This window comes from Zosterops lateralis, assembly GCF_965231275.1.
Source record: "Zosterops lateralis genome assembly, chromosome: 19".
NCBI lineage: Eukaryota > Metazoa > Chordata > Aves > Passeriformes > Zosteropidae > Zosterops > Zosterops lateralis.
The window spans coordinates 3,436,309-3,457,324 of NC_139779.1; the positions used below are offsets into that span (position 1 = coordinate 3,436,309).

The 21,016-nt window shown below is 40.4% G+C and overlaps 1 protein-coding gene across 1 annotated transcript in view; it reads right to left on the reverse strand.

Moving 5' to 3' along the window:
* The window catches only part of ULK2 (unc-51 like autophagy activating kinase 2), a 36,872-nt gene extending 16,082 nt beyond the window's left edge, over positions 1-20,790 (reverse strand). Inside the window, exons 1-14 of the mRNA XM_083875229.1 lie at positions 20,583-20,790; positions 19,287-19,379; positions 18,018-18,059; positions 9,620-9,652; positions 9,219-9,255; positions 7,481-7,654; positions 5,856-5,929; positions 5,232-5,333; positions 4,826-4,884; positions 4,433-4,515; positions 2,388-2,438; positions 1,919-2,004; positions 1,151-1,322; positions 220-280 (exon numbers count right to left, since the gene is read on the reverse strand). Of these exons, the coding sequence (XP_083731355.1) occupies positions 220-280; positions 1,151-1,322; positions 1,919-2,004; positions 2,388-2,438; positions 4,433-4,515; positions 4,826-4,884; positions 5,232-5,333; positions 5,856-5,929; positions 7,481-7,654; positions 9,219-9,255; positions 9,620-9,652; positions 18,018-18,059; positions 19,287-19,379; positions 20,583-20,675 (1,160 nt within the window). The 5' untranslated portion in view covers positions 20,676-20,790. The remainder of the gene's footprint in view (positions 1-219; positions 281-1,150; positions 1,323-1,918; positions 2,005-2,387; positions 2,439-4,432; positions 4,516-4,825; positions 4,885-5,231; positions 5,334-5,855; positions 5,930-7,480; positions 7,655-9,218; positions 9,256-9,619; positions 9,653-18,017; positions 18,060-19,286; positions 19,380-20,582) is intronic.
* Between the last annotated feature and the right edge of the window lie 226 nt (positions 20,791-21,016).

Here is a 21,016-nt window from a genome sequence, read left to right on the forward strand (position 1 = left end):
TGTCAAAAGACAGGTCCTCACACCAGAGAAACTCTTTACTTGGAAACAAAACTTCCTGAAATCAAGCTGTTTAGATGCTCAAATTCAATTCTTGTTAATCTTTCAGAAAACCCACAGAGCTGTGGCAACCCAGTGCCAAAAGCCCAGAACCCCTTTCTGCAGCTGCAGCATCACTTTTAGAAGAAGAAGTTTCTTTTGGAAGAAGCTCAGCACACCTACCCTCCACACATCAAGAACTCGCTGGAAGCCCTCCTGCCAGCTGCTCCCAAAGGCATATCATCTGCAGGAGGGAACACATGGAAAACCCACGTCAGCAAGCAGAATCATACCAAAAATGAAATTTCTGATATTGCTGTTGCAGAAAAAAAACACTTCTGTGAATATACTAAAAGGTTTTCTGTAGGAAAATATCTCAAATGTGACCCCCAACAAAAAAGGAACTGGGGAAGGGAGTTCTTTGCCAAGTTTGCTGTTTGTTTGTGGGTTGTTGCCATATTAATAATACTTTTGAAATAAGCTCCATTGTTTTAGGAGTACAAGGTATCAGCACTGGGATGTTTACAACAATGGATGGCAGAAACCCTTGAGGCAGTCATTTAGTCAAATATTTACCACACGTTGGTGGCATCATCCAGAAATGAGCTGACTTTGGGTAATTCAGGTTGGGACCATGTCATAAATGTGCTACATCCAAGTTTTTCTTGGCTGATGTTTTACCTTTCATGTTGGAAGTGTTTTATGGTTTTTACCTGCACCTGTTTTATAAACTCTAGAGCATGAGCTGTAAATGTTCAGTGAGTCTGGAGGAAACAAAGTGCCTGGTTCCACAAAGAATTCCAAGAGAATCTTTGGGTCTTTTATCAACAGCTGTTTACAACTGAATCTCTTCTTCTACTGCCAAGCCCCACTATTTTCCATGACTTTAAACCACCCCCTGCTGCATATCTGGCTGCTCAATTGAAGATAAAAACATCCCAGATGGACGTGCAGTACCAAAGAGTTTCCTTCCAAAAAGGAATCAAACTACATAAATTAATTTCAATTTGAATTCAGACACATTTAGAGCAAAGAGAGCCAAAGAACAACAGGAGGTAGAAGCGTGTTACGAATGAAAATTGGGCTGAGATGTAAAAATAAGAAAATTTCTTACATGAATGGTCTGAAGAGATATTGTGTGGGACAAGAACAAAGTCATCTGTGTCACAAGAGGAGTTCTTGCTACTGGTGCTGGCAGAATCTTTAGAGACTTGAAGATAGTTGGGAGGACCCAGAGGAGGGGAAGACAAGTTTTCTTCTTGAATGTGCTGCATGTCTGGCAGAGACTGGAGGGAGGTGGTGGGAAAAAGCAAGTTAAAAAAACACACTGTAAATCCAGTGATTCAGAAACTAGAAATGCTTTTGAACTATGACATTTCAAATACTGGATAACCCTGTAGTGTCAGTTTAGACAGTTCTGTACTGATTAGGATGTGAGTTTAAACAATTGTGATTTATTCAATCATTCCTGGTGATACAGATGTACCTATTCCAAATGTCACATAAAATTGAAATCATAGGTTTGTAATAAGGGGCTTTAGCCAAAAGAGCCAGTTCAAAATTTATCTGTAACAGCTATTACATTGCAAACCACACCAGAATATCTAAAGATTTGCTGCTCTAGCATTTGATATTTGTATGTATTTTTTTTACCTTAACCAAAAAGAACACCAAAAATCCCACAAGATACAACATAAGGAGCACGAGAGCACCAAAGTGTTAATGGTATTTAAGGAAAAGACAGGGGTGTTCCTTGCTCTTTGCTCCTAAACATGACAGTTTACAGTGCTCAAGTATTAAAAGGTTTTAAAAATTCATGAATTCTTGGCTAAACATTACAGATAATATTTTTTCAGAGGTTGTTGTGTAACACAGAACTTACTGGAGGAGAAGCAAAGCGACAAGGAGAGCTACCACAGGAACTGCCAGAGACTGAGCCTGGGTATGTGGGCACTGGTACAGGACAAGCTAGAAGAGAAAAACCCAGAGGGGAAAAAAAGAAAGGGCTAAGACTTCAAAAGGCTTGAATTTCAAACAAATTTCCTCATTGCTTCTCATTCATGAGCCCTTACACAGCTTATAAGAACAGCACATCCTCAATCACACGAGGGTATTTAAGTTCAGTGCAAACGTCAAAAGAACAAGTAAATAAGTATCACATTTCAGTCTGGCATAATACAAGAAAGGATTCAACACTCATAATAGAGCACAACAACAGGCAGGCTGAGGAAAATGTCTCATAAACACTTGGTGTGATACTTGGCAGATCTTTCTCCCTCCCAGCCTTTAACATTCATCACTCACACAAATAAGTGAAAAAAAAAAAAAAAAACCACCAACCAACTACTTACATTTTTTCACTGCTGAAATGTGATCCAGGAAAGGGTGGTTGAAAAATGCTTCTGTAGAACAAGAAACAAGCACCATTGTGAGTAGATGTACAAATGACAGAATTTACAGACTGTATTGCAGATGGTGATAAATGGTTGCCTTCCCAGAATCAACAGCGCAGAGCCAGAGGGTGAAGAGCTTATAAAAGATTAAAGCTTTCTAAGGTATGTGCTGCTATAGAGTTTGGAAAGAAAACAAGAATCAATTGAATAACTTCAAACATCAGTCAGCAAGGCAAATCAGACTGAATCACTAGAAGACATCTTGTGACTGCACTTAAAGCCATGTACACAAGAAACCTCCCTATACTGCTGAGGAAATTATGTTCTCTGTGGTAGCAATTCGGTTTTAGTCTGTTCTTCAAAACAGTGAGCATTTTTCACATCAGACACTGAAAGTATTTTCAGCTCTGCCTTTCCCAAGGATTGACATTTATTTTTGAAGCCATTAATGCTACACCTTAGGTGGCCAAAAATAAAAAAATCACAGCACAGCCATTCTCCTTCCCATGTCCCAACAGCAGAACACAACCTGTGCAGCCAGTTCATGGCATAAAAGCAGAATTAGAAACCATTTCTTTAACAATTTCCTCAGTGAACTTGCTGTTGTTACATTAGAAATATTTTGCTTTTGTTGTAAATGGATATGCTGAGGCACTTTTAATTGAGCATAACCAGTTGGCCACCAGGTTACATGGAAAGTTTTGCTCTGCAAGGAGCAGCGTTCAGCTGGTTCAGGGAATTTGAGGGTTGGTGGGAGCCAGCTGCTGAGCTGGGTGAACTTTAATGTCCTAACACTGGAGGAAAAACAATGCTGTGCCTCAGACATAAGCAAATAACAAGGAGAAAAAAAAAAAAAGAGAAAGAATCTGAGGCCTGCAGTATCTCCCCCTTCCTTCAGCAACACTTTTCTCCATGCCCTGATAAGGGAAGGAATCCAGCTGTAATGCCTGAACAATGTAATTATTAACTTGAACACGGGGATCAGGCGCTCTCCAGCTTTTGTACAACACCTGCTGTTCTACTTCATATTGCTGGAAGATCAACAACATTTCCAGGGCTATTTTTACCTTAACAACAGGCGACTGGGCTCTGTTATAAACTCTCCCTTTCACTCCCTTTGCTAAGCACATTCCAGAGCAGCCCCTTTGAGGCCCTTTAAGTGGCTCAGCCAAGGAAAACATGACTTTCATCACTGCCATTCTGCTTTCTATTTTTCTTTCGAAGCACAAACGCTTTCTCTCCCACCACCACAAGTGATACAGTGAATTTCCCATGTTTGAAGAAACTGTGGGGATCAGCACACCCAGAGTGCAGAGTGGAATCAATTACTCACAGTCCATGTTTGTGATGTGTTATTTCTCCTACACGTAGAGGTTTCTATAATGACCTGTGGATACTGTCAATGTAATTTGTGACACTCTGCCCAATTATCATGAGCTTTTTCTGGATCTCAACTAAAATTTTAAGATTAATATTTCCTGGCAGCTATAATAAACTGCATTAACAAGTAGTGCTGCAAGATTTAAATAAGCAGCATGAATATCATGGCATACAAGATGCAGCTAAGAAGAATTAATCAAGATGTAACTTTTCAATAGTGTGTTTTCAAAGTGGGTTTTTTCAGTACATGGAGATCAGAAATGTTTGCTCCCAGTCTGATGCCAAAACACCAGTGAAAGTAACAGAAATAAGACTTCAACATCAAATTTAAGGTATAGAAGTAAACCCTGGAAGGAAAGGGCACAACTGAAAGAATTAAACCGATTTATATTTCACTACTCAAAAACAAAGTCATGACTTATGTGCATCACTTAATACTGACAGTAGTTATCCAGTGATTTGTTTTAGCTACTCTGCCTTCTTTATGAAAACAGAGAAGAAAAAAAACACTTCATTTCTCATGTAATTGGCTGTGGACAAAAGGTCAAGATAATTATTCTGGTCACATGAATACAACTAACAAGGAAAGCCAAAAAGAGCAAGAAGAAAAATGAAATACATACCAAAGTCCATTCTATCCTTTTGGTTCCTCTGAAGCAAACCCAACAGCAGGTCAGCCAGGTAAGCTGATGTTTCCCTAGGAATGCTGCACACAAGAAGAAGTAAAACATGCATTAAATGTAATGCATGCATTGAATAATGCATAGCACATTGAATTTCAGGGAATCAGCATTCTGCCATGTCCCTAAGTCATCACTGTCTGTGCTTTACAGCCTCAGTACACTTAGTTTCAGTTAGGTACAATGAAGGCAAGGTGCAACATGATTCACTGGTATCACACTACATCCTTGCAAAGATAGCAGCAGCAAACATTTTTATGAATCCCAGGCATTCCCCAAGAGGAAAAAGTGTTCAATCAACAAGTGTAAGTGACAGGAAAGGCCACAGTGACATACCTAGGAATCAAATTCCTGTTCTTTTCATAAAACATTCTCAAATCTTGAGGACTATTGGCCTGTCAAATAAAAATGTACATTAATTAAAGCTCGGTTTCATGGAGGAAATAGCTTTTGTACCTAAGCACACATACACAAAAAGGAGACTTTTGCATATGGGCATTAAAGGAGAAAACACCAAGCAGAGCAGTGACTTCAGCACTGAGGATGATCCTTATTTATGTATTTCCTCTGGATTGAACACACTCATCATGCAGACTAAGCATAAACAACTTCTCCCTTGGTATTCTCAAGCCTCTGCAGCACCAACACTCAGACATCACTTGCTTCTGCTTTCCTGACTAGAAGCAAGAGCCCCAGGAATGTCCTTCAGACTGAGAAGAGAGAAAAGGAAAGAAGGAGTTACCTGAAAAGGTGGTTTTCCAACAAGACACTGATAAATCACAGTTCCTATGCTCCACAGGTCTGCTTTAGCATCATAGTGTTGAGACATTATCACTTCAGGGGCCTGGAAAGAACAGCAAAGTCTCAGAAGGGAAAAGAAAAAAAGCAGAGTCACAGCAATATGAATCTACTGTCAGAGCAGTATTAACAGAGACCACTTTATTGTAAGAGAAAATTAACATTTTCGTGTGCATCACATGGGTTGAGAAGTACCAGCTCCATTAAAAATTAAAGCTGTGTTTCAAAACCACAAAAAAACTGGAAATGCTGATGTTCTGAAGAAAGCATCCAGCATTTGGCATGTTTGGGAAGAAAAGAGAAGTGCTATTTACTTGGATTCTGCAGTTCTTCTGCAGAAAGAACCACTAAGAGAGGTTTGATGTCTCCCTGATTTTCACAATCATGTTCTCCAAATCCCAAGGAGAAAAAGAAAAAAACGGTACTAAAACTGTGGAAAGGGGAACTGCACTCTGTCCCTGATCCCTGTAAAGCAACATGAGCCATTTGCCAATCTGTAAGCAGTCAATTATTTTGTTCTGGCAGAAGAATGCTGGAGATAAGCAAGATAATGTGAAATATCCCTTACCATGTACATAGGGGAACCACACAGAGTTGCAGCCATCATGTTGCTGTGCAGATAACGAGCAAACCCAAAGTCAGCTGTGAAAAGAACAACCTTGGTCAGTGAAGAGAAAGATCATTTTCAAATTGTTAACAACCTAGGAATCACCTGTCTCTGACTAAAATCTGCTACAATTAACAGTGAGATTGAAAAAAAGACAGGTTTAATACCTAGCCAGCTACACGGAATAGTAGAATCTTTGTCATGCTGAAAGAATAATGTATTATCTTTCAAATGAGCAAGCCAAGAAGCAGCAGTGACATCATTTGCACAAACTGCTGCTCAGGCACCTCCCCAGCTGCAGAACAGCCTTGTCTGGCGTCAGCAGGAAAGGATTAAAGTCACTGGCTAAATATAAATGGCTCATTAAGAGTGATGAATATACAATCTGCCTGCAGTGAAATCACATCAGGTACAAGTTGAAGAAGTCAAGTTTCAGGTGCCTGAATTTTCCATGCAGGCAAAAGCAGCTGAAGCTATCAAGTATGGATAGCAAGGGAAGAAGTTTTGTCTTCCCTGTGCAGTTTTTGAGCAAAAGAACAGGAAAGAACTTGTTAAAAACAAGGTAATTTTCAATATACACTTAACAGACAACAAGGAGTGATTGAAACTCCTGAAGTGGTCTCTGCAGAGCAGTTTGGTAGTATCCTGAATATCTGACATTACTCCCCTGTTACAAGGCCAAACCTCCCTTCTGTCATGCCAAAAATAGGTCATAACCTTCATTTTTAAACCTCTCAAATAACCCTTAGGAGGATTTACCACTATAAAAGAAAACAGCTGGAACAGCAATTGGAGTCTTGCATACATAGTCTTGAAATGGGTTAAAGGCTACTTCAAGTTTTAAAAGTTAGATTTATGCCGAACTAAAACAGTTTAGTACTAGAAACATCAGCTAAATAAATTTGTCCTGCAGATTTAATCAAAAAGGTCTTTATGATTAAATCTTTTTTTACTCCGAGAATGCAGCACAGCATGAAGCTCATCATTCTTGACTTGCTGTCTGATTTGCATCAATTGAATACACTCCACATCCAGCACTTGAACTAGAGAGACATTTCTGAGGAGGGGAAATGTGGGAATGCAATCCCTACACCTCTAGCAGATGCTTCCAAATAGGGAAAGAGTTGAAAGAGTTTCACTTTACCTTTTGACATGTTAAGAAGTTAGCTGGAAAGTTCTGTGGATTTCTCCTTTTAATTGCCTCAGAGCCAGCCCAGAAGTGTAGACTGGATCCCAAGAATGTTACTCAAAGATTCTTATTACACTCATTGGGCCAAGGACCAAAAAGCCCACCTAAACTACTATGCGCAGAAGAGAGACAAAAAAGGAACTCCACACTTTTCAATGTGCTGTAGCAAGCAAGGAGTTTGTCTCTGTGCTGTGCTCGGCTTTGTAGTGTTGTTTTTGTACTATTTTCCATCTTTATAAAAATTCTTTTGATTTTTCACAGCGCTCTCCATCAGCTGTTATCAGCTCAGTATTATAACCACATTCTGCCAGGCTGGACCCTCAAGAGTGTGTGTGAACCCCATAAGGAAACAACCCAACAGAGCTGATTTCTCCTTTCCAGTAAGAGGAAAAATTACCAATTTTGATGCGAATGCCGCTGACGCTGGATTTGCGGCGGCTGGCGTAGGACAGCAGGATGTTCTGGGGCTTCAGGTCCCTGTGGATGATGCCTTTGCTGTGCAGGATGCGCATGGCTGCTGCAATCTGCTGCAGGAACACTCGGATGGTGTCCTCGCTCAGAGTCCCCTTAGCTGGCAGTGACACACACAGAGGGAGAGCAGGGGAGAGAATGAATATCAATGTCTTTAGGTAAAAGGAGTAAACTCACAGAATGTGTAGATTGGGAGAGACCTTCAAGAGCATTGAGTCCAACCCAGCTCTGACATCTGAACTAGATCATGGCATCAAGTGCCACATCCAGTCTTTGTTTAAACACATCCAGGGATGGTGACTCCACAACCTCCCCAGGCAGACCATTCCAGTATTTAATCACTCTTTCAGGGAAAAACTTTTCCCTAACATCCAACCTATATTTCCCTTGATGCAGCTTGAGACTGTGTCCTCTCATTCTGTCAGTGCTGCCTGGAGAAGAGAACAACACCCAGCTGTCTAGAACCACCCTTCAGGAAGTTGTAGAGAGTGATAAGGTCACCTCTGAGTCTCCTTTTTTCCCAAACTCCACAGTGTTTAGCTGAGAACACAGTGAGTTATAATCCAATCATCATGAATTACACTCAGAATGATCCAGTCTGCAGTGTTGTCTTGTTTTTTTTTTACAAATGTAAATATTCTCAACAATATAGACATCACCACAGTTTTAGAGCAGCTACAGAACTCTGAATCATCTGTTTTTCCAGTAGTTTATTCAACTTGGTAGCATCATAATTGTAAAACTTCTCAAACGCCATTAAATCCTCAACTGGCTAAAAAGGCAAAGGAGGCAAGAAAATAAAAGAACTTCACATTAAGTGCATCCAAAAATCATGTTAAAAGCTGAAGCCATAAAATTTGTTCTTTAAACAAATGATTACAGGGATGCTGAGAACCACTCTGCTCAGAAATTTCATCCATGGTAAAATTTACTTTGCAAGTGGAAAAAAAATGAGCTGTACTTTTGAAAGTCTCTTCTGAAGGTATTATCTCATCCTGCAGCTCAAAAAAGCACTGAACACAGGAGCTGGATTTCACTGTCTGAGTCTTTCCAAAGGTTTTAATGGCAAGTGAATTAGGCTTTTAATACACACAGTTACCATAACAATAGCTGTGCACAGAAAAGATTCCTTCAACACACTGAGATACAAGGGCAAGCAGAATATTTTAATCATGAAAAATATGAAGATTAACATCTCTGCTCAAAATTTTGGTTGGAATAAGAATCCATTTGTCATGATTCTGTAAATTCTGTCCTCACTTTGGGCAAAGCCATGGAAAATCTGTCCTAAGCCAGCACTGCCTCTTCCTTCAGGGCATTATTACATAAATAAATCAGTGTTTTTAAGTTGACATCTCAGAGAAGAAAAACAGGTGGAATCTAAACACTGGAACATCCCCCAAAATGCAGTTTTAGAAATAGAAACCCACACATTTTTTTCAGCATGCTACTTATGGTTAACTACAGCTTCTCCCTCATTGACAAATAAGGGAATATTACATTCAGCTGTGGAAAAAACCCAACATTTTCTGTCTGTGTATTATCTCATTCACCCATATTTAAAGTACAAGCAAAAAAAATCTCAAAGAAACACCAATGGATGTCAGAAATACAGAATATAAACACATAAAGCAAAAAAATAGGGAAATACAGTAATCAATTACCTTGTAAGTAATCTGCCAAGTCCCCACCATTGCAGTACTGTTAAAAACAAAGGGGTTTATTCAAAACACAAGCACTGAAACACCTGCTACATCATTTCTACTTTGTAAACTTTTAATGAAAATTAGATCCCTTCCAGCTCTTTCCCTTAAAATTGTTTTGTTGATTATTTGTAATTAATAATTTGAGGTGTCACATTTCATCAATACTTACAGTATCATAACATGAAACTGAATCATTTATGAAACAAACAGTGCTGATAAATTTAGCGGGGCACAGGAAATTCATAATTTACTTTTCAAAGTTTATTTTAGCAAGCCATGATTGGTTTGCAGTTGTGCAAAGGAATAGTTTTGTCTAAAAGTCTTTAAAATCAACCAGGAACATACATGTTAACACATACCTCCATAACCAAGAAGACAGAATTGGGCATTTCCTAAAAGAGGAGAAGAAAAGTGATTTAAAAATGTGAGAAGACAAACTCTGTACCTGAATTAACCAAATGTAACATGGGATTTTTCAATCACTGAGACACCTTAATGTAAAGTCACTGTTTCAGAGCATAGCAAAAGTGTAGATTCTCCACTATGAGATATTTTACATTTCCAAAAATATTTCCATATGCAAGAATATAAAAACACCAGGCAATACTTCTATAAAGTGCCTCCCTGAGTAAACCCTTGGCAGCAGCACATCCCTGCCATGCCCCTCATGGCAGAGCTGGGAGTGTCCATCCTCCTCAGACTTTCCAAAGCCCTGACCTCCCATGACCCATCTGCAACTTGAATTCCCTCTCTTGTAACTGGGGAAAAGTTCCTGAAAGACAAGATTGCCTAACTTCTACTGTCAATTATCTATACACTCCACAAATCCAGTTTTTTAAAAAAATAAATCTGTGCTTAAACCTGACTGTAACAAAACACATTCATCCTTTTTCCAAATATTTATTTTATGTGAGGGAAGAAAGGCCTGACCTGTCTGTGCTAATAATCAACATTGTTTTCCACAGTCTCCTGCACTAGACAGTTCTGTTGGGCCCACAAAGTTAAAGATTCTGAGAGTTTTTAGAAAGTAAAAGTAATTTTTTTTCTCCCTCTGAGCTGATTAAGACTGAAAGGCAAGAACACAAGGAGAACTGGAAGGAAACTAAGGGAAGTGTACAGTAAACAGGATGATGCTTTTAGTTACACAGTGTGCTACCTCCCTTTCTCTTTAAAAATAAACTTAAACAAGGGCTGACAGATTGAGGGAAAATATGTTTTTTAAGACAGTTGAAGGAAAAAAGTGAGATGGCACCAGACAAGGCCAGGCACACGCCCCAGTGGGAAGTGGGACTGCAGACAGTCTGACTAAATTCTGCTAAACAGTGTGACAAGAAAGTCAAAAGGGACATTGCACAGCAAAATAAACGCTGTGAACTCAGCCACTTTTGTCTGTGCTTGCTCTGAAACTTCAGCAGATGTTCAGTTTGACCACTCTGGCAGGAATTACCACCAGGGTGCCATTGTCAAGGGCTCACTAAACAGCTTATGTTAGTAAAGCTTGAAAAGGAGAAATAAAAGCAAAAAATGGGCTCAGGCTAGAGAAACCAAAGACCCCAAATACCACACACAGCACAGAGCTCACGGATGGCACAACCCATCACAGACACCCAGACAACTACAGATCATGGTAATAATTACAGTTCAAGATGAACTGGCTGGTTTAAGGTTAATTCAATACTGTAATAGCCTGCTTCACTTTTGGGAAGCATTTAGCCACTCATGTCTGTGATACAGAAATGCATTTGAGGCTCTTTCCAGCCCAAAACATCAAGCACATTTTGCAGATTTGTTTATATTTTGAAATTAGCTTCAAGGAAAACAAGTTTCTAGGAGCATGAGTCAAATCTGTTGGGAATGGCAGGCAAACTCCAACCAATACAGAATATTAAAGCAGCAGCAGATCACATTTCAGGAAGCTGCAATTGTTCAATGTTTCTTCAATTGCTGTGACCAACATGAACCATAATTTACATTCCCATAAACACCTCAAAACCTCAATGCATACAGTAAAGCAAAAAAAAAAAACAAACAAAACAAACAAAAAAAAACCAAACCAACAACCCAGCAGTAATTACTTGCTTTGCAAATTACTGGAAATATATAATTGTTCCTTTCTGCATTGTTCCTTTGCAACAACACCTTCCAAGACAGAAAGTGTCTTTCAGGAATCCCAAACAGCAACTCTGAGATCCCAATTTATCAAATTGAAAATTCTGCCAAGTGAGGATCACTTCACTTAAAGGACAGCTGTGAGGTGGAGAAGAACAAGGCAGCTAAGGAGCACAGAAAGTCCATTCTCCAGTGACAAGAAAGCAGCTCAGCCCCTGGATTCCCACCCCAGCATTGCAATCCCATGAATCACAAAGATGTTCCACTGCACAACACCAGCAGTTTATGGCAGCGTGGAATGCTCAGCTCATGACAGACATTTATTCCTCACACAGCTAAGGGGATGTGTTTGCTGGATTCCCTTGGAAACAAGGGGTTCTCAAATGAACTGCTCTTTTCAGAAATGTAGAGCTGATGATTTGCTCTGTTGTACCAGCCCTCACCTGTTTAGAGAGTCATTTCTGCAGATCATACTGCGTTACCCTCAAATAGAATTACTCATCTTTTTTTTTTTAATTGATATTCTTGATGAAAAATTACAAATCAAGTCACCAAGTAAGAAGCAGAGCATGTTTCCTTAATGTAGCTTAGAAAATCCTTTTTTGATAAATCAGCAGAGCAGATTAGAGATTCCACAAAAATATTTTCCCAGTCTCAAAAATTCTCACCAATTCACACTGAGGAAGTAATAGTTTGTACAGAACTGATACCAACCTCCCAGCCACAACTCGTCCCAACTTGAACTCATAACCAAACACTTTTCAATATCCACCAACACAAGATTTAGCTGAAAACAGCTGAACTCTTCAACCCTTCAAAGTTGCTCAAACTTTGCCTTACAGTTCTTGGCCAGCCTGACTGGGAATGTGATCTCCATTTTGGGAATACACTCAGAACAGACAAGCCAGTTCTGGAGATACATTTTGCCCTTCTAAATTATTTTGCTGAACAATAAAGCTCACCCTATCAACATTCCCCAGACTTGTGATTTCTGTTGACTTGCTAAGCAGAGCAAAGTGCTCAAAATGGAAAGATTAGAAAACCAGCATGTTTCAGATCTAGCATTCAGGAATAGAGCTGATCTAGCAAGTTATTTTAAACTGCCTCCTGAAACAGATAACAAAGCTTTCAACATTTTGCATTGATGTACAGATCACAAAATTAGTGCAGCTGGAGTTGTTCTGACCTACACTCCTACCTAGATAAACAAGAAAAACAAATATCTGCTGTGTTGCAACCATTACCAATTTTGGCCAGCAACCCTTGTTTGGCTGATGAAAGTTTTCTTGACAAAAACCTACTTTTGCATCTTTTTATTCTGAATCTGTTTGACTTGTAAGCAAAGGTTAATAGGAAACCAATTTACAATTCTGGAAGGTAAACAGATAAAAACCTAAGAGAAAGAGGTTAAAGAGGCAACATATTGGCCAAAACTGGCTATGTTTTAATCCAAGGCTTTCATCAGTTGTCTTGGGGCATGCAAAGTTCCAACTTGAATCACAGTCTCAGCACAGTAGTTCCATTTAAAAAAACATTAATTGAAAAAGAAGTCAAAACACCCATGGTTACTTCCAAGAGCTGTTGCTGGATCTCTGGAGCACTGGCAGAAACACTCCCCAGATTTCATTTTGGTTCACAGGTCCTCCTTTAGGACAAGCTGAAGGTCTGCAAGGAGCTTAGTGAGCTCCCAAAGCAGAAACTGTGGCAAATAGTTACTGCTCTCTTTTTGCTTTGAGAATGTAGATTTTATTTCTCTGCAGTTCATGATGGGAGTCCCCAAAGCAGGAGAGTTGTTAACCTGACAGCTTGTGCACTGCTGTTATCTGATTAATTTTCTGCTATGTTCATTTGTGCTATATTGGATATAATTTTTTGGCCAGGAATGCACTTTTTTTTTTTTAGCTTTAAATACACTTGGCAAAAATTCTAATAATGTAGTGAAGAAGGACAGGTTCAGATCTTTCAAAGGCTGTTTCTCTCTGTATTACAGACATTCTTGGTTTATTTTGTGAGTGCAATCAGCAGCAACTTCTGCGTTCAGCTCCTGTCACCTAAAGGATTGAACATTTTGTTAATTCTGACAAAATGTTAAATCTCAGATTAAATGCCACTTGACATGTGCCTGTAGGATTCAAACAGGGTGCATGTTGCCAATTATTCACATAAAAGAGCAATCAGCCATGGAGAAATGCACCACAAGAACTGGAGCATCCATTTGCTGTTAGTGAAATGTTATATTTCATATATTTCATATATTTAACCAATATATGGGAGGTGGGGAAAGGGGCTGCTCTGCTGCCCAGCACCAAGGAAAGGCACAGCTGCTCTCAGCACACTTGTGTACTAAAAAAATCATGTGAAACAGGTCTGAAATTCAAATTACATCATCCAGGCACAGCAGGTGAGCAAAAGAATGTGTAGTAATTCCACTGAAACAGTTCTGAAATTCAAATTGCAGGATCCAGGCACAGCAGGTGAGCCAAGGCCTGTGTTGTAACTCCAACTCTTTGGTTCTCTGGGTCACAACAAATTCTAATCCTGGATGTACCCAACCTCCAACACGTACCCTGGCATCATTCCTGCACTGTCATAACCAATGTTTCAGCTGCCATCAGCTGCCAGGTAGAGTTTCAAAACCTTTACAATTGCTACAGGGTAGGAGTTTTCTTTTTTATCTGAACAGCATGTTCTCCTATGATTACTTCCACACAGACACAGAGGATTGGATATTGACAAACACAAAGGCCTTAAGCACGGAGCTGAGGGGACAAAAATAAAGATATTGAGACATCCCTTGTTCTGCTGGGAGTGTAGAGGCAATGAAAGCTGTGGGACACCGGGATCAGGAGCACACACAGGATGCCTGGAGCAAATATCTCAAGAAACACATGCAATAGCACCAGAGCAACTGGAGCCCTTGGGTAAACCAGAAGTATTTAAATCCTGCTGCTAAAACAACAGTTCCTCCTCTCAGCACCCCTAGTAAGAACTCCTGGGCTCTGTGTACAAGCAAAGCTGAGCTGTAGGTCCCAGAAGACTCTCTGGCTCCATTCCCACTGGCTTTCTCTGCTTCCAAGGACAGCAGAAGCAGCTGCAGGTTTTTTGTCTGCTCTGTACCAACAGAGCTAAGACAAGAAACAATTTTTATCCATATACTGTTTCTCCAATAACACTCCTGAAATTAGTTCTCCCTAAACTACTGTTCAAATAGCAAACTTCAGACTCCATACAGTGAGGACATTAATTCACTCCCCTAAATTGCTATCTCCAAGATACATTACAGACTTCCATTCTGAGGGCTGACATTCTAGAGAGGTTTTGAATTAAATTATTTGCTAAAACAGGCTCTGTCTAGCACTGTGTAAGAGATTAGATCTACTCAGCACACACTCGGGATCATGAACTGCACAAAACTGTAAATTCATGCCCTAAATATAGAACATTCCAAATAACTTACCGATACCTTCATACTTCAGTGGAATACTTTATCCAAGGATCTCAGTGTATTTTACACTAAGCTAGAGGTTATTTCAGACTCCTTTTGCTTTTGAGAAACAGTGGCTCCACTTTCCCAATTAACAGGATCCAAGATTGATTTTCTTTTGCAGGATGAATGACATCCCACAGCACCACCATGGGAAAAGAGCTGCATCCTTAAACCATTTCAGAGATTTGGGAGTGTTTTTGTTCTTGAATGACAAATAAACATTTGCCCAAGAAGATAAGTGCTCTTGCTATCTACCTATTGTATCTGAATTTTTTTAAGCATTTCACAAAAAAAATCATTTTACTTTTTGAAGTAAAGAGCCCTACTGCTGACAAACATTTGTCTCTCACAGATGGAGGGTTTTTATTTAAATATCTCTCCAAGTTCCTTCAGCCTTACCAGCATGGCCTGAACACCCTGGTGTGTGCAGCTCCCTGTGAGGTGGCACCAACAGCAGTGGAGTACCCTGCTTACATAAAATGCTTATCTGCAGCTCAAACCTGCCAGAGCTGCACGTCCACCTCGCAGAAATCAAGGGCAATTATCCTGCTGGCTGCAGAACAAACCATTTTTATGCCCCCATTAACACACACCAGTTCACTGGGGTGTGGCTCCAGATGAATGGGCACTTCGAGCAATTGAAGTCCAGACACACTAATAACAGATCGAATGGTGTTCACAGGAGATGAAGGAGCAGCAGTGGAGAAGGTCTGAAAATGTTCATGCACAATCAGCAGAATGGCCCACAAGTTCTTCTTGGATTTAATTAAAGCCCTCGTGGTATGTCTGTCTTTATTATGCTGACTTGTGTGAGTGGTCATGCAACAGGAACACAACCAGAAATGAAGAGGCATGAAGGAGAAAGAATCTAACTACTTCCTGAAAATCAATCCAAATGAAGCTTTTTGCAATATATAAAAAAAATAACTGTATATTCATTTTCAAAATATACATTCTAAATTGCTATGCAGGGATACAGCTTTAATCTCAAAGCACTGCCATTAATTTAATATTATGAGATGTGAAAATATCCTCGATCACAATCAATTTACACTTTTTTCACTTAGTTTTGCCACTTTCATTGCATGCCATCTTTTCTATATGAAAACTCAAAGCAACAATCAGCTCCTGACTTATTCAGCTACATGATCTGTCAAACTGCATCTGAAACAGGAGCATTTTCTCATTTCAAACTGTCTAAGGTTAAGAAAAGCTTCAGCCCAACAGAACTACAAAAATAAAACAGACTCCCATTCACACTGAGAACTTCCTACTGTGACACAGACTCCACTGGCTCCAGCACTGAGGGAAAAAGAAAAAAAAAAAGAAAAAAAGCTTCTGTAAACTTAGAAATAGCTTGAAATCCTAAAGTCTTATCTGCTGGACTGTATCAGTGTGTTCACAGTAGCCTGGCAAACAAAAAGGGCAGCACATGCTAGAACATGAAATACTGAGGAAAATTAGTAGGTGTAACAGCCTACTAGACATGTGAATGCCTTGCATAGTGCTCATTCTTGCTGGGCTATAAATTAATGTAATCACAGAAGTTAATGATATCTATCACTTCACAAACACGGCAGAAAGGGAAAAGCTTATTTGTGCAAGTGGCACACTCTTTATACCAGATCTTGCAAAGCAATTCCTTCTGTAGAAGCAGCATCCTGCTGCCAAGCTTTGAGTTTGCTATGAATGCATTTGAAATATCAAGGTACAGGACACAGGTTTGCCCTTCTCTTTGCTTTAATTTTATTTAAACACAATAGTTGGTGACAAGCAGCAACATCCCCTTCTCAAATGGAGCAGCACTGATCATTCAAGAAATCCTGTCACCCTTTCCTGGGGCAGAACAGGAAAGCCTAAGAGTTATATTTAGAAAAAGCCTTTAGGTAAAGAAACCACAGACAATAGTAGGACTCTGTAGTCTTGTGCATAAATCAAAGAACAAGAGTCTCTCCAAAGCTCTCCAAATACCCAACTAGTCCACTACCCCCAGGTTGAGCTGCAGAGCTGACTAAGGAACCTTCACATATAAACAACTGTAAATGATAAATCTAAAATTCAGCAGCTTAGTCACACACCAACACCCTCAGTCAACAATTCCAGTTGCTTTTGAGATGTCTGGACGTACTAAATTTAGGGTGCTGAGAGATTATTTCCACTTAGCAACATTCAGGAAAACCTGATCTCCTTGAGAAGCACAGCAGACAATACTTTCCCTCTCAGAGCAGATAATATCACTCAAAATGAAGAGTTTTAAAGTCAAGATCCAGGAAAAACAGAGTCTATAGGTTGAGCCTGGAAGTTTTGATGCATGGTCAGTTGCTACATAAACATCACAGCTTTGTAACTAAAGTCACTCCTGTGCTACAGACCTAGAAAACCTGAGCCCACCTACTTTATGTCACAGATTTATGAACACAGATTTTTTACAGCAAAATGTACACATCCACACAAACTAAAAGCTTTTAGCATGTGAATGTGTAAAGACAGGAAAGACTGAATGTCACAACCTCTATTTCGTGTTGCTTTGACTATGCAATGCCCCAAAGGTGCTTCTCAGTCATTTTTTTTTCATCAGTGTAACTCTATTTAAAATCAGAACTGAGCCCAGGAGATAAATGTATAGTTCTTATTCAGGCAGAACAAATGGCTGCATGAGCCACCTCATGTCTTATTTAGCTTTGCTCAACACTGGCAGGCCTTAGGATACAAAAATGTCCTTCCTAAGCAGAATACACTCCCCTGGACAGGCAGAGTAACTCCTCCACCTCATCAGGCAGGACCCTGATGGCAATAAAGAGAGGAAGACAATCTGAAGCAATTTAATGGAAAAGATCCAACTGAGTGCTTGTTTTTTTTTCACTGTATCCTGTCCTTCTGAACAAAAAGGCAACAGATACATGTGATTGTGGTTTTCTACTTCCTTCAGTTCCTCTTCACTGTGACACAGGGCTGAACATCACGTTTCTTTGACAGATCCCCAAGGTGCTGCTCTTGCTGACACTTGTTTTTGCTAAATTCCAAACTGATGACAGCAACAAAGCAGATTCATTCAAAATAAACAAAGAATAAATCCATCCAAAATCTCCTACTTGGCATACATTACATATATTCATCATATTTTCATAAACTAATTAAAAAAAAATCAAAATATATTTTACCTGGACATCATAAAGAGCTACAATGTTCTCGTGCTGAAGTTCCTGTAAAACACAATATTTGTATTATAGAAAAAGGTTATTAGTATTAGTACTACTATTATTACTATTAATTGAATTTGCTGATAATGCTGATTTAGTGATAATCAAAGAGAATATTTTTAAGATGATCAGATGGAATTTAGAGGAGATCCCAGCTGTTTAGACAATATTTACAGGATAGGGAAGTTAGGCAATGTCTTGAGAGGTCATAAAAACATTTGGTTCCAGAACTTAATGTCTGTGACTTGTTACAGAAAGTACCAGGGCACAAGATCCTCTAATGAGCACTTAAATCTGACAAGATTTAATTTTCTACTCTTACACAATTCCTTGCTTAGTGAAGTAACCAACTAGACTATGTTGGTTCAAATCAACCTTACTTCTATAATACAAAGAAAACCAAACCAAATAACATTAAATAAAACTCATGGAACAGCTCATTTATTATTTGTAGCTGCTCAAAAAACTTTTGTTTGTTAAGTACTTGCAGCACAATAATACACCCAGCACTAATTCTGGTATATAATAAATAAATAAATGAGAATACAATATGTATATAATAGTATATAAAACAGTGATGTATCTCAAGAAGTTCAGAAACATGGGGAGAAAGCAGCACTCATTATTACTGTGTGAAATGAGACGTGAAATTCAGAGAGCAGGGAATGCTAAATGACCACCCAAGGAGATGTTTCCATAAAATAAAACTGAAAAACTGAAGGATGCTCCTTTACATTTCCTCTGTTAGAGTCACACTCCAAGTTTTAAGGCAATTATCACCAGTCAGAAGTGGGCAGCTGCTTCAGGAATTAAAGTCAGCTCACTGATTTCAGCTTTCAGGGCAGCTTTGAGCAAAAAAAGATGAAGAAAGATCAAAGCCTGATGCTTCACCCTCAGAAATGATCTGCTGGGACAAAGTGCCACATTGGCCATGCTGAAGGACAAACCCTTCCACAGGTGCAATAAGCAAAGCACAGAGATTGATCCCAAAACAATTTGCTACTTTTAACTGCAAAAAGAATGCTCACAACCTGTTTTGAGACATTTCCAGAACTAAAGATGTGGGGTTTTTTTCTCTTTTTCTTAGTATTTTTATTTCTGGATCCCTAACAAAGGAACAGCACAACAGCAATTACTGTGACACCACACATGACCTGGAATGAACTAGGTCAGAAGTCTCTTTTCCTTTTCAAGCAAAGCAGCTTTAAAAATCACTGCAAATTAACATACCTTTAAGATTTTTATTTCTTTTCCAAGCAGGATTTGTGACTTCGACAAGTTCTTTTTGTTAATACTCTTTATGGCTACTTCCCAATCAGTTTTCTGGAAGGGAACAAAAAAAGCATTGTCAGTTTATTTTTTTAAAAACTTTATCTTCTATCAACTATCTAGGAAAACAGTGAGAAAAAGTTGCCAGATCACCCCTCTTCTACCCACCAGTTATTACTGCCCCATGTGACACCATCAAGAACTATTTAATACCACAATAGCTTAGACAGCTATTAAAATCCAGCTTCGGCTGCACTGCATTTAAATGGATTCCAAAGCATTTAAAACAAACAAACAAAGAAAAAAAACCAACAAATAATCATATAGCATTTATTTTTTTTGGTAGCAGTGCTATTTATCTGCTTCTTCAGACCTCTCGCAATGATCGAGTTACTTTTACTGTCCTTTAAGGACTTCTCTTTTCCAGCTTTTTTAATACTCTGCAGATGAAAACTGCACAAAACCCCCTCTGTTTTAAGCAAGCTCATATATTGCCTATTTATATATTACCCAAAAATAAACTGACTATTTATTTGCGAGGTGGGAGCACCTCCATCGGCCTTTAAAGTTTCCGTTTCCCTTTCTCCCTTTTCTTTTAACCCCAAAATCACTGCACCGTGCCTCTCCACGAGCTGCCTTAATCCTCCAAAACGCTAAACCTGAAAGGGGCTGTTTTCTGGAAAGCAAAGCTCTTTAGGCACCAGAATAAACTCACAAGCATCGAGAAACCATAACCTAACTATGAATATCCGGGGCGATTAGCAAGTCACGCCAGGAAACCAGACACCTCTGAATTTAAGGAATCTTCAGCCAATCCCAAAGGAGACGATTTTTCCATTAGATCCCTCGTTATCCAGCGAGATAAACATGACCCTCCCGACAAACAAAGGGCTCAGCCTCCCCTGCAGCTGCACCTCTCCCCTGGCCGCTATGGCAGGGAGCTGCCAACAGCGGGGAGGAGCGCTGGGACCGCGGGCAGGCCGGTGGGGTCGAGGGGAAGGATAAAATAAAGGGTTTAGAGATGCCGGGGCCGGATCCCGGCTCAGGGCCGCGGGGCAGCCGAGGGCCTCAGCCCAACCCGCACCTCCCTTCGGCTCTTTTTTTCTCCCCGAACACCCGAACCACGTCAAAACTCCCCAGAGGACACGGACCGCCCTCCCCAGCACCGCGGCTGTCACCCACCCGAGGGGCTGCTCTCGGCCCCGGGTTGTGTAACCAGCCCCGCTCCGGCTGCGGGCGAAGCCCGTCGCTATTTACCTTGCGGTGGCGACCTTTGAAGACCACAGCAAAGGCTCCGTGTCCTATCAGGTCCTTCTTGCTGTACTCAAAGTCCCCCACCACCTCCATCATCCCTCAGCGAGGGGCATGAAGCCCCCGGGAAGGACGAAGGGAAAACAAAGGGGGTTCTTCCTCTTAGCTACAGCCGCCTCACGGCAGCCGGCGGCGGGGTGGGAGCCTGCCCCGGTCCTGGCTGCCCCCGGCGGCGGGGGCAGCTCCTCTCATACCGCCGCAGACCCCCGGGCCGGCGGGGCTGCTGCAGGGCGTCACCGAGGCGAGGGGCTCCGTCGGGCATGGGGAGGGGAAAAGAGGGGAATCTCAGGGGCCGGGTGTGAGGGGACAGCGCTGCATCGGCGCCGGGACGAGGGGCCTTCTCAGCGGGGAAGGGGGCTCCGTGCCCGGTCGTTGCTCGG